This window comes from Dipteris shenzhenensis, chromosome 14 (genome assembly GCF_047967505.1).
Source record: "Dipteris shenzhenensis isolate YYH24624 ecotype China chromosome 14, Dip_SZ_1.0, whole genome shotgun sequence".
NCBI classification, from domain to species: Eukaryota; Viridiplantae; Streptophyta; class Polypodiopsida; order Gleicheniales; family Dipteridaceae; genus Dipteris; species Dipteris shenzhenensis.
This window is the reverse complement of record NC_141609.1, coordinates 49,321,307-49,335,667: the sequence shown is the minus strand read 5'-3', so window position 1 is coordinate 49,335,667 and position 14,361 is coordinate 49,321,307. Positions and strand designations below refer to the sequence as shown.

General features: G+C 40.3%; 1 protein-coding gene across 1 annotated transcript; it reads right to left on the bottom strand.

The window, feature by feature from the left end:
- Positions 1-7,132: 7,132 nt before the first annotated feature.
- On the bottom strand, positions 7,133-7,982 carry LOC147894758 (uncharacterized). The gene is made up of 2 exons (XM_087384735.1): positions 7,600-7,982; positions 7,133-7,429 (listed from the first exon to the last, which is right to left on the bottom strand). The coding sequence occupies exons 1-2, from the start codon at positions 7,893-7,895 to the stop codon at positions 7,225-7,227; spliced, it is 501 nt and encodes a 166-aa protein (XP_087240861.1). The 5' UTR covers positions 7,896-7,982; the 3' UTR covers positions 7,133-7,224.
- Between the last annotated feature and the right edge of the window lie 6,379 nt (positions 7,983-14,361).

Here is a 14,361-nt window from a genome sequence, read left to right as displayed (position 1 = left end):
GATATCATCTACCAAGCTCTACCTTGCTTGCTTTATGCAACCAAGCTATATGCTTGGTCAATGATATCATTGACCGAGTGAGCCAAAACCTTTGAAAGCTCTAAACTATTTGCCGAACAAGATAATTTTTTTGTAGATTCATATTTTGGTACTTTTGACATTAGAAATGAGCTCGAAAGGCTCCAAAACCCTAAAAACGGTTGCAAACACAAATACCTTTCGACGATTTTTTGAAAATGCCCAGAGGGAAAAGCATGTGTCCACGTGTTAGGTTGATGAAATCATCGACCTGGCACGCATTTGGTTGATGATATCATTGACCTGGCACACGTTTGGTCGATGATATCATCGACCAAGAACGTGCAGTCATTTTTAGGATTTTGGGGAAGGGGTCGATGATATCATCGACCTGGCACGCGTTTGGTCGATGATATCATCGACCTGGTGACCAAACGCATGCCAGGTCGATGATATCATCTCTCTAGCACGTGGACGCATGCTTTTCCCTCTGTAAATTTTCAAAAAATCATAGGAAGGTATCCGTGTTTGCAGTCGTTTTTAGGGTTTGGGAGCCTTCGAAGCTCATTTCTGATGTCACGAGTACACTACAAATAAGATTGCACTAGATGATATGCCTAGTTAGGCTACATAATGTTTTAGTGCCCAACAAGTTGTGGATAGTGAAAAGAAAATTTTGGGTACTCAATTGAGTACCCTCAGCCTCACAACCCCATTGCTTAGACTTAAAGCATGTATTGGTTCATAAATTTGATCAAAGGCAACGACTATGTAATAGTATTTGGTTCATATGCAAGGAAGCTCACACAAATGTTTTGAAAGTAGAAATCATCAGAAGTATTAGAGGAAGGGACGAATTCCTCCTTCCTCTAATTACATCTATAGGTTGCAAAATAGATTGTTTAACATGAGACTATTAGCAAAACATGGTGCCGAGATTACTAGGATGAAGGAGAGAGAGCAATATTGTAAGTTTGTATGAATGATTTGATCGATATTTTACCTTCGCCAAGTACATGCTTCTTTAGGTAGAACCATTGATGATGTGGTTCTAGGCATAACCCCAAACATTGGTGTGTATCAAATCAAGAATACCTCTAGCTTGAGAGGTGCTTCTGCCAAAGCTAATTTGCTTTTGTTTTCTGAAGCAGCATGCTTCACAAACGTTTCCAAGAAACTGAAGCTTAGGAATTCCAATTGCCATATTCCAATTTCTGAGCTCTATCAAGCTTTTGAAATTTGATATGTCCATATCTCTTGTGCCATTTTGCGAAAAGTGGCATCTTTTTGCAGTTGAGCTGACATGGCATGCAAATCTTGTACTATGGCTAGCATTCCGAGCAAGCGTTCTTCCTTGACTACTTTTCTTACCAGCTGATATCCTCTAGATTTGTCTCTGACAGTGCATTCATCTCCATCAAAGATGACTCAGTAGTTGTGTTCTGTCATTTGACCAATTGACAAGAGGTTCTTGATGAGTTTCGGAACATAGAGTACATCTTTCACCAAGTTTTTCATACCAGTGAAATTGTTCATAGGGACAATGCCTTTCCCTTGAACTGAATTTGGTGTATTATCTGCCATGTGGATGACATTCTTATGTCCTTCTAATGGTTTCATCTTTGTGAACCATTCTTGATGCTTTGTCATATTAGATGATGCACCGTTGTTTATGTACGAAGGATCCTGATCTGCTTGCTTCACTTGATAGCTGGAATCCTTTTTGGATTGCAATCAATGTCTAGGTATACTGGATCAGTCTTCTGCATTTCCTCATTTGCAAGAAACATATTCCCATGTTCATTTGCAAAATGACTGTGACTAGAATGTCCACCATGATGATTTCCTCTTCCGCGGAAGTTCCCTCGATTGCTACTGGATTGACTGCCTTGGTCGTACTGCTTCTTGCAGCAATCTCTTTCATGGTGTCCAAACTTATGATAGTGGTCGCATTGAATGTTTGGCACATTGGTGGATGCATTCCCTCGTCCTTGGAATCTTCCTTGGTTGGAATGATTTCCTCTTTGTTGATGTTGATGTTGATGAGGATGATGCGAATGCTGATTCTGACTTTGATGCTGACTTCGTTGTTGATGATGACCACTTCGTTGGAATTATATACCTCTGCCTCTACCTATGCCTCTATCTAAAGCTGTGAATGCTTGATCGTTGGAATGACCTTTGCGTGCATGAATGGATTGCGTCCTTAGTTCTTCACCAAGTAAAACTGACTGGAGCTCTTCAAGTGTCAGAATTTGCTGTTGGATGGCAATAGTCTGGACTAGATTCAAGTAAAACTGACTGGAGCTCTTCAAGTGTCAGAATTTGCTATTGGATGGCAATAGTCTAGACTAGATTCTCATATCCCTCTCCTAGTCCACCATTCAAGATGACTTGAACCATTTTTGCTATATTCATGGTCTCTCTTGCTGCTACAAGTTGATTGTTTTAATCTTTGATCCTGAGTATGTAATCATGACCGGTTTCACTACTATTGCGAAAACTCTGGTTTCTCAGTATGAGAATCCTGGAAGTGTTTTTGAACTCATCGAGAGATACAAACATCTCCCATGCTTCTTTTGATGTCTTGACCATGTTGAGTTGTCCTAGCATGAAATCTTGCACATTTTACTTGATCAGAGGATATGCATACTTGTCTTTCTTATCACATCCTGCCCATGCTCGAGCAATGGCAGGATCTGCTATGGGTGCGGACACTGTTGGTGTAGCTGTATATCCTAGTGTACATCCTACTACTGGTGCTATGGTAGCAGGTAGGGTAGAGCTACTACTGGCTGGATCGTCCAATGGTCTAGGCGTAGTCCCATCAACATACACCCATTTGTCTTGAAGTACAAGAATGGTCTCCATTCGGTATTTCCATGTGCCGTAATTGGAGTTGTCTAGCTTAGTAGATCCCTCCAAATTGAGGCTTCTAGTCATAGACATGGTTCAAGAAATGTACTCACAGTGTATGTGAAATTATTGTCTCAATCAACTGTAAAACACTGACTGTGTCAACTGAAATCTGAATTGTCGGTGAAGATAGAGCTGCAATATATAATCCAATATGTTACAAGGCTTGTGACAAATGATGTCGGGAATAGCCAAGAGGGTTTACAAGGCTTGAATAAAGTGCACAATGCCGAAAAATAGCCAAATAGGCTTGACAATGATAGCATGTGTGTGAAATCAAATCACATGCAATCTGCCCACTGAACAATCGGTCAATGTCTCTGAACACTATGAAGTCTACTTATTGAATTGTGGAACGTCAAGTTTCAGGTAATGTGATGATGCGAAACCACTTGTGAGCGAAGGGGCTTACTCCGAGTAGGAACTATTTAGGAATTTGTTAGCATGGCTTTGATTGGATGCTTTGGAGTTCTCTCCGATATGGATGATCTACTGTATTATAAACTAGATCTAGACCAACCATCGAGTGATGAAAAAGAAGCAAATAATTCATTTTCTTTGTTCGTTCTAGGTGCTGGGTCAGATGCATCGATGTAGAGGCTGATGTGCATTCAAGAAGTGGAGTTGTCGGTGAGGCTCAAAAGTGTGTGATACTTGCACCAAAATGTGTGTGTGATGTGACGAGTATGCAGAGCACACAAAATCGAGCATTTTTTCTTTTTGGAGCGCCTTCAAATTCTTCCTGGATCAAGAGATATCGCTTGATCAAAGTGGAGGGGCAAAAAATGATGCTAGTGATGATGTGGTCACATGCAGGGTGTGCTTGCAAAGGGGTGTGCCTCTGGGGCACTGAATGATGAGGTGGCAACTTGGTGTATCCATGTTCTGATACCATGTTAGCAAATCATGGTGCCAGGAGTGCTGGGGTGCATGGAAGTGTAGAGAATGGAGCAAAGAGAGCAATGTTGCACAACTCAATGAATGATTTGATTGATACTAAACCTTCACTAGGTACATGCTTTTGTAGGCACAGAACCTTATCTTCTTGACCCATAAAATCTCACACCCTAATAGACAACTAACAATTGTCACACATATTCTATCCATACACCTAAGAGGGTGTTCAGAACCTACACACACACATACTAGCCTCTGAATCCCAAAAAAGACGCAGGGAATTTCTAGTACATTTTTCATTCATGATGACTATAAACATTAGGCCAAACTTTTGGCCATACCAATCTTCACACATGGGGCAAAGGTATGTTGCTTGTTGATATCACTTGCATGAACTTTCCAAGGAGTGAAGATTCCATTTATAAATGATGATTGCGCCAAGCTCTCAACCTAAAAGTGATGTTCCCAAAACGACTATTTTGTTGATAAAGAGATCTTAGATGCCACAAGGTGGTAAGTCAACTATACATATACATGTTTCGACTCTATTTGCATTTATGGTGGTGCATATTGTGTAGTGTATGTGTATTCGTATGCACTTAACAATTAGTTTGGAATCTAATTGGCACGTGGATGGACTTGAAAAGTTTGGGTATATGAATATCAATTGCATTTAACTCTATATTAGGGAATTTGGGAATTTTCAAATAGTTTGGGACTTCCCAATATGGTTAAGATTTGGCCAAATGGTCAAATTTGAACCCATTACTTGAAAGTAGAATCCATCCTAAACATCATATCAGGGAATCCTCCCAAGTCCCACTTTCATATGAGGGTTCAATTTTTTGCCACATGGTCAAATCTTAACCCTTGAAAGTGGGACTTGGGAGATTCCCAAATTCTCCAATATAGTGTTATTTTTACATGAGCATGTTTCTATTAGGTTACTTCTTTGTACTTTTCTTGTAGGAACAACTCCACTATAGCTACCTTGGATATGACTGAGAATAGAATTCCTAGTTCTACCTTTTTTTTTAGAGATTGAATTCTAATTTGTTTCTAAAATTTGAGATGTGCTTACAAGAAAAGGTATTGTCTTTTGTAAAATGATCTCTCTCTAAATTCATTGATATGTGTTCGATTATGTCTTTCACACACCTTGCTATAATAGTTTGGTTTGATTACCTTCAACAGTTATTGTAGTGATTAATTGGCATTGTTCACATATTTTTATGGAGAGCAGAGAGAGAGAGAGAGAGAGAGAGAGAGAGAGAGAGAGAATTCATTTATTACAAGCAATATTACCAAATACATAGGGAGACACTAATTTGAAATATATTTATTCAAAGCACATTACTTGGGAAGCCAAAATGACTCCATTGTAGATAGTTACTCTAATTTCCAGAGAATTCAATTTAAAGGCGATACTACAAAATACATTGGCATGGGAAGAGAGTCATTCGACAAATATGTTATTTTATGTAAAAGCGCATTACTTGGAGGAGAATGCCACTTAAAACAACTCAATTATAGATAGTTACTCTCTCTCTCGCTCTCTCTCTACTTCCATCTGTCAACAATGCTTGCTCACTCTTTCACACAAACACATTCTATCTCGCCCTTGCCTCCCTCCCCATAAAAGAAAGAACATCCCTCACATTCCTCCAACACACCAACCAGGCCTAAGGAGGAAAAAGTATCAAAGAGTCAGTTACAACTTTGTTGAACACCCATTTGACCATGCAATAGGCCTTATGACATTTAAATGGTAGTTTTATGGAAAAATGGAAAGTTTCATGCCGAGGTCCCCTACATTGTTTTCCCGAAATTTCCCCCATAAAACCAACAAGAGCAGATCCCCATGCCTCAGAGATCCTAACCTTTTTGGGTGGCTAATACTAGGAGACCTCTATGAGGGAATGAACTTCTACCACTTTTGTTGTTGCAAAGGAGAGTCCCCATGGTAGGCGGTTTCACCCATCCCTCTAGGAGATCCTTGGGAGGACTACTCAACATTTTCACATACACAAGGGTGTTGTTAAAAGGACTTTGGGGTAAATTTTACAAATTTAATACAAAAAGGGTGCATTCTCTCTCCCTCTCTCTCTCTCTTCTTAGGCATTTTTGAATTATATTCTAAAGTTGCGCATTTTCGCAATGTGGACTCTCCTTCAATACTTGTTTACATGCATTATGTATGTGTTGTTAAAAATTCATAGAAGGGGGGTTTTATAGACAGGCCTTGAACACATGCGATGTATTGAATTTATACATAGTGAACCCCCGAGAACAGATCCACCAACCCTTGACTGACAATTGCTCGTCCAACCACCTTCATAGCAACTACCATGGCTAGAAGAGCATATCGCCAAGCTCCTACACACCATTTGGCCACCAATTCAATGCACTCACTTGTTTGTTTGTTTTTTTATAGAGCATTGAAGTCTATTTCTCTAGCTCCCCCAACTGACCCCTCAAAACCCCTTGAATGAGTTTGAATTTTCAATAGATGCCACTCTTGATATCATAGGTTCCTCCATTGGGACTTGCAAGCAAGCTCAAAATATCCAAATGCACTTGGATCCCTACTGCATGGGGACCTACTCTCAACTCTTGAGGTCAATGCTTTGTGGGAACAAGGACTTTGTGAAGCATTTGCAGGTTGAAAATGACATGAAGTCCACATTTCCCCTTAGACACGAAATCCACATTTTCCCTAAACATTATGATATTAGACATGATTTTTTATAAGGGACGTAAGGCTCAACTTAACTCAAAATTTTATGACTTTTATAACTCCAACAAGGATGATTCCAAGCTCATGGTTTCTCTATTTTCTTATAGAAAATTCCCAAGCTCAGTAGAATATTTGCGAACCTACCCTAACCCGACCGAACCTAGCCTAACCTGACCTAACCAAGCCTAGCCTAGCCTAACCTAGCCAAACCAAACCAAACCAAACCAAACCAAACCAGCATAACCTCATATAACCTAACCTAACTTGAACTAATATAACCTACCATACCTTACCTCATTAGAAAAAAACGGAGCTCGTCTTTTTTTGCTTCCTCTTGATGAGTGTTCAAGTGCAAGGAAATCATAATTCACGTGAAAAAAAACATAAAACATAGCTTTCTCTTAGACCCAAATTTGACAAATATATGTTTTCTCTTAGAATCAAATTTGACAAAGGTAGGTTCAAGGAAATGGCTTGGACTGCATCGGAGCGAAGCATTTGCAGGGCTCTAATCTCTTTCTCTCTTTATGAACTGACGTATGAGCTTCAGGTGCATCCAAAAGATAACAAAGAATTAATGCATAAACTGTACTTCATTTTAGCTTGCAGTCAAACTACACAATACTGGAGCACTGTAGGTATCCATAGCAATAAAACTACGCAAACGAATAATGCTTGTCCACAGCTTCAGATACTTCCCAAGTGCAGCTCATGCCGTTTGGAAAGATGACCAAATCACCGGCACCAATCTCCACGTAGTCTGTAGAGCCTTCGACATACACTTTCACCTTCCCTGCCAGCAAGTAGCATGTCTCTGTGCTTGAGTAGGTCCATGGAAATTTACTAGGAGGACAGCCCCACCTGCAACGCAGATACAAAAGATAAGCACAGCCAACATCTTATTTTGCAAGCATTGATTCAGACTCAACACGAAGAAAGGATTGAAGGCGAGAGGAAGAGCTAAAATTTCCTAGACTAGAGTCGATTAGTACACCAAAATCAAGCAAGCGGAAAAGGGGAATGGTGCGAACTTGGGCCAAGACCGCACGCGGAGCTCAGAAAGGCGCGAATCCGGGGGATTGCGCTCGATGCGTACGCCGAGCTTTTCTTCCACTTTGGAGTCAGTCTTGGTTCGGTCAGCCATGGCTCTGGGAAGGCGCCAATGGGCAGGCGAGGGCCGAGCAGACAGAGGAGGAACGCGCGAAGCAGAGAGGGGACGATGGAAGGGTGAACAGATCCTATGGTCTCTCTGCAGCGAGTGTGAGGGGATAGACGAAGAAGAAGGGGGATGTTGAAGCCCAGAGGTGGAGAGAATGAAGCTTGCCATTCCTTCTCAATGGTTTAGTCTCCTACACACACCACACCCTCTCAATTTAGAGTCCTCTCATTTGCTTCTCCTTCACTAACTTGTCACATCCAAAATCCATGGGAGAGAACGCTCTAGTTACGCACGTTAGCTTGAAAAACACAAGCATTGGTCGCAAAGCAAGCTTATGGTGTAGGGTGCAAAGCCCCTTCTCAAGTTTTCGATTTGTGAGTGTAGGGTGCAAAGCTCCTTGTAAGCGTATATTATGGACAGGCAAGGAATGGAGGCTACCCATGCTCATGGGTGCCCCCCTTTGCACATGACGACCACATCAAAGCACTCCGCTCTTGCCCACACTTGGGCAGTTGGTGTTTACACTACCTTAGGCACACGATAATGCATTTCTCAGGACACATGAACGAACTATTAGAGTAGCATAAAATACACAAAGGAGTACCATTGTGTCACCAATCAACTAGTTATGCTCCACAAATTTTAACCAATTACATCTATGCATCTCGACGTTTTTGCTTTTTTATTGAAAGCTCTTCTATGTGTGCCTTTCTTTTAGCGCTCGTTTGCTTTCGGCCCCTCTTGGTGATTTCTCAATCTAGATTATCATCTTCTAACATAACATCTATTCAAACTGTAGCCGCTACATGGAGGCTTTTTTTGGGGGGGGCGGGGAGGTAGATTACGGGTTTATATTGATAAGATCCCAAAAGTTGTCTATTTACAAAAAAGCTTTCTTAACCCCATATACAAAAGCGAGTGAAAGCATTAAAGTATGTATCAACTGAAGACATTTCCATTTTTTAAACATCCACAATAGCATCATCATTAGAGAAGACAATAGCATCTTGCAAAGGTAACTCTACCTTAACCTTAGGTACAATCAGCCGAGGGGTGGTCTCATGGGGTGTTGTAGAACCATTTCTAAGGGGTGGTGGTTTGAGGCACAACAGTTTCCTGGGGTATCGCAACAGTAAAGTTCTCTGGAAGTGTATTCCAAGTGTTTTTGCCAAAGATCTTTCTTTGCCGAACAAATGTTCATCTTGAAGATGTCGTGCATCTATTGTACCAAGGTGTCACAATGCTCCAAGTTGTCACGATGCTCCTATTTTCATTCACCATGAGAGAGCCTTGTGAACCCAAATCGCCCCTAATGGTCATAGTAAGGTGTCATGCATCCATGAACTCCCCTCTAAAAAGGCTAGTATTTCTCTCCATTCCTATATTCCATAAGACATGACTCTGGAGTGATGTTCAATTGTCTTTTATCTATTGGGCATGCCACCAAGTAGTACATAGGCATAGTTAAAAGGAAAAGAGAAAATTTGGACATGCAAAGATTGTTCATAGTTGATAAACAATTAGGGAATGTTGTCTTGTCTTCTAAAAGACCTTGTACACTTCCCATGCCCTTACTATCCGTCACAGCTTTGTGAATCATTACTATTTTATTAGGATTGAGTTTGACCATATCCTTTCAAATATTACTATCCACACTTTATGAGCATTCCTCCTATGCCATCTTTTGTTGAGGTGTTCAAAAACATCTATAGAGCAAGCATAGAAAACTAGGACTAAAAAAAGGGCCGATATGGTAGCAAAAGCCTTGCAACATGGGTTGTGGACCATTTGACTTCTCCCTAGACAAACCCAAGACCACTACAATTCCCATATGGGTGGAATTGCCGAGGAGGAGCATTTTCTGAGTGAAATCTTCCGAGCATCCGAGCGAAGGAAAAAAAAAGCTTCCAACTATGCATAAATATGGCAAAAATCGATCAAAAGAAAACATAGTTTCACTTAGAAATATGCAAAGTATTATAGCAATGCCTATTTTATACAAAAATCTTTAGGTGAATCTGTAGGAATGGTGAGAGCATAATGGGATGGCTTTTGAAGAAACCCACATGTAGAGTAGACTTCTCTATGAAAATTCCCTTATGATCCTTCTTACAACTTTTACTTAATAGGGGGTGACATTGAAAACCCTCTCTCAACCTATCTTCATGAAAGAGTTTCTTCAAAGAAAACTCATTGAAGCAAGCCATCCAGGTAGTTTCGCCAGCGAAACCCCTTTGAAGCAAGTCTCCCAAGGTAGTTTCACTGGCGAAACTACCTTGGACAGCACTTTTAAAAGTGACATAACTTTCATATCCAATGTCCAAATATAGTCATTCAACCACTCAAATTGATCGGAACACCCCATTTGAGCACATCTATGGAGTTATATTTTGGAAAATCTTTCATATATAGTATTAAATATTACATGTATTTTATGAGAGTGATATATAAGCCCAAGTTAATACTTATTTATAGTAATTTAAACTTCTTTAGAAACATGTCCATAAATATGCTATAAAAACACTAAAAAGATATTGCCATATGATATAAATGTGTTAGTAAGTAATTATATATGCATAGTATTATTACATTGAGAGTGATTATGAGGAATGTTTCTTAAAGGAATCAACACTTTTTTAAGGTAATAACAGGGGTACAAAGGGATGTCTCTAAATAAGAAAATTATGTTGTGTAAAAATGAATGAGTGACTAGTCTGTATATTTTTATGATAAAGGGATCTAGTTCTAGTGAAAATAAAAGTGTAAAAACCATGTTTCCTAAAGAAAAACATTTTTAAAAATCTCTTGAAAAACACGCTCAGATAAACCTGCTCATAGGTTTTTGCTCGTAAAATTGACGCATCCGGAATTGCCTAACTTACCTTTGTCCCTCTATAACTAGCTCCCTACTTTCTATAGGGGGTTGGGTAAGGTTTTAGGTGTTGAAACTGAAAACTTTATAAACCCTAAGGGGAATCCTTGAATTTGCATCCAAATGGATATAGCTGAGGACCTACCTAATTTTCTAGTCATCCTCAACAGAAATGGAAGTGTTTTTAGAGAAGAACAACTTCTTTATAAGAATTTTCCTAATTCTTGTTTCCTGTGTGGACTTGCAAGTCATGTTGTGAAGAATTATACCCAAAAAAAGAATAAGCCCAAGACACAGGTCCCTCCCACTCCTAAGCCTCATATGGTACAGATTGAGAAATGGATGCCCAAGGCCTCGAATAAATATGTAGAAAAGGCTCCTATATATGTGGGATCTCCCTCCAGCCCTAAATCTACCCCAAATCAGGAGCTACCTAAGCCCCCTCAAGTTCCTTTCACTAAGAACTCCTTTGAAGCCTTAGTTGAGGATGAGACTGAAGAGTGGATCAAAGAAAATCAAGAAAAAATGCAAGATGATGACTTTGACCCTAAATGGTCCAAGGATTTTGAAGAAGACATCAATGGAAATGATGATATGGTCATTGACAACATGGTAGGATTTGACTCCGAAGAGGAATTACCCAGGGCTTCCCAAGAAGACGAAAATCCCCCCTTCAGAATAAATCCTTTACACTTGTCCAAAACAAATTTAGAAGACAATAAAAAATAACTAGTTTTAAAAGTGATAGCCTAAATCCCAACACTAAAAAGGGATCCAAATAGAATGGTAAGTAAATTTGTATCTTTCCTTACAATGTCAGGGGTCTAGCTGACCCTAGAAGAAGTGAGGAGCTAGCTTTTTGGCTAAAAGCTAATTCCCTTTCCCCTCATGTTTTAGCCTCAAAGTAACGGGTGACATTCCACAAAATAGACTCAAAAATTTTGACTGAATAAGACTTTGGTACTTCACCAATCATGAAGATGGTAAAGAAGGGACAACTCTATGGGTATTCTCTCATTTTGAGGGCTGCGTCCTTCACCACCTGGTTGACATGCAAAATAGATGGGTCTCTTTAACTTGTCTGATGAAAGTGTGGTGTTTCACTGTTACCTCTATCTATGCCCCAAACAGTTATAGGGACAAGAAGCGCACTTGGGATTCACTTGATATAATTGGTGAAAGAGGTTTTCTCCTAGGTACTTTAACATGGTTAAATCTGAAGATGGTAAAGGTGGGACAGCTCTATGGATACTCTCTCATTTTGGGGGCTGCATCCTTCACCACCTGGTTGACATGCAAAATAGATGGGTCTCTTTAACTGGCTTGATGAAAGAGCAGTGTTTCACTATTACCTCTATCTATGCCCCAAACAATTATAGGGACAGGAAGAGCACTTGGGATTCACTTGATATAATTGGTGAAAGAGGTTTTCTCCTAGGTGACTTTAACATGGTTAAATCTAGCAAGGACACATGGCTAGAAAAAGGTTTAGTTGTCAAAGGAGGAAAAATTGCATCTAGTTGGCATGGGTAAAGAGGGTCTTTTCACTTGGTGCAACAATCAAACAGGTCTTAATAGAAGAGAGGCCAGATTAGATAGAATTTATCTTTCCCAGGACTTGTTGAGTGAGGCTTCCTTTGATGTCTAATTAGATTCCCCCTGCTCTCTCTCTCTCTTACCACAAACCTGTCACACTCAAATGTGACTTTGGAATGGCGAGGCCATCCATCTCTTGGTTTAAGGCTTATCCAAAACTCTTTTGTTCTAAAAGTATTTGGGGAAAGATTGGTGATATCTGGGTGGAATGTTTCACAGAAGAGTCTATTGAGGTTTCCTGGCTAGAGGTAGTGAAGAGGACCCAAAAAGTTCTTATGCAAGCAAGAACGTACAATAGAGCCAAGATCAGAGCACAAATAATGGACATAAACAGAGATACTATCAACTATTTGGAGACGTGAGCTAGGATAGGGGACTTCAGAGCACAAGAAGAGCTATTACAAGCCAGGTGAGACCTAAAGCTCAATGAGTCTAAAGCCTATCTTAGGGAATAGTGGGCTGGTAAAATCGATAGTCCAACCAAAGAAACTTTTAAACTTATCAAAAGAAAGAGGTCAAAGGAAGAAATCCCTCTTCAAAATTATGTGACAATACTTTAGCAGCAACAGCTGATACAACAAAGAGCATTCAATTGATCCATATGCACTTCCAAAGGCTTCTCTGATACTCTATTCCTCCTAATGAGTCGAAGCTAGGTTGTTGTGCAAGGAGGCCAGGAAACGGATTGTCAAAAACTTTGAGAATGTCTACCTTGAAAATCCCTCATTGTTAAAGAGCTCAAGCAAGTAGTGGGGATGCTATGGTTGATGGTAAAACACCAAGAAAGATGGCCTTCCTGTAGCATTCTACAAATCCTTTTGGGAAAGTGTAGGTCCTTGTCTATTGCAGGTTTGAAATGAAAGCCATATCTCCTCCTCCCTTCTGCCCACATAAATGGGGGAGTTGTTAAGCTTATACAAAGGATGGCCTCAAGGATGAATTCAAAAATTGGGAGTACAGTAGGGACTACAGGTTATGGGATTCTTCAACTAGAGAGTTGATACGTAGCCATAATGTCTATTTCAAAGAGGATGCTATGTTTAGACAGCCTAGGACTGTGGATAGCAGGAGACTGGTGTTCCAGGAGGCTGTAAGTACACTGATACCTCCGAATTCTTTGCAGGGGCAGCCCATATCCCTTGGAGTGGGAGGTTTTTCCCACAGTGAGTAGGTTATAAAGTTGGGACAGCCACGATTACTTCCTGATTTTGGTCAGAGATGGTCAGATGTCTCGATTATTCCACACGTTTATACTCCTATGGAGATTGTTGATACATCTTCTATGGACAGTTACAGTTTACTCCCAGGATGTGGAGTGCCTCTTGCAGATGAGAATGAGGCTATGCATGGTAAGGAGGATATCTTGGCTAATGATGATAGGTATGATCCATTGGCTGGTTATGCCAAGACAGAGATGGTTTCTGCAGTTATTGACTCGGGTCATATTGCGCATGGGCAGGAATCATTGATATGATTGCTTCGTAAGTGCCTCCATGGCCAGAAGCAATCCCCTCGAGCTTGGCTTCATAGGTTTGATACTATTATGAGAGCTCAGGATGTGATGCACATTGAGATAGGTTATGGTTTCATTATTCAAGAGGTTGCTATCCTTCTGAGGTTACTTGCCATATGGTTCCTTATGGATAGAGATGCTTTGCAGTGGGAGCTGCATGGTCTTGATGATGTTTATCAGATACTTGGTTGTTTTAGTATGGAGAGGGGGAAGTTATTGAGTACTCCATTGCTTGTATTGGCTCCTTACTTGAAATACAATAGGTTTGATGATCACAGATCAGTTGAGCAGCAAGTTATGGTTGATATGGCAGCCATAGTACTTCATGCATCCATGATTGTGTTGAGACTTGGTTCTCACATGTTTGCCATTGGGGCTACACTTCTGGTTCTTGCTTCCATTGCAGTGGGAGTTGATAGCATGATTATGGTGCATGCAGGTGACGCAGGTTGGGTAAACCAGCAAAGGTCTATTGTAGGGCATGTGCTTATAGTCACAGGTGGTACAGAGATATTTTCTTTGCACAGTGATAGTTCGGGTACTATGGACTTAGCACAAGAGCATGTGGTGGTGAGAGTTCACTCTCCTAGTGAGATCTGGCATGAGATCTTGGTTGACAAGCATCTACAGCTTGTCATTTTCTATCCTACAAA

What these genes read in the sequence shown, in the direction of transcription:
- LOC147894758 (XM_087384735.1), bottom strand. Translation starts at nt 7,895, where the DNA reads ATGGCAAGCTTCATTCTCTCCACCTCTGGGCTTCAACATCCCCCTTCT. An exon ending in CGCGTGCGGTCTTGGCCCAA is followed by an intron (nt 7,430 to 7,599) that starts GTTCGCACCATT and finishes TCTGCGTTGCAG; the next exon opens with GTGGGGCTGTCCTCCTAGTA.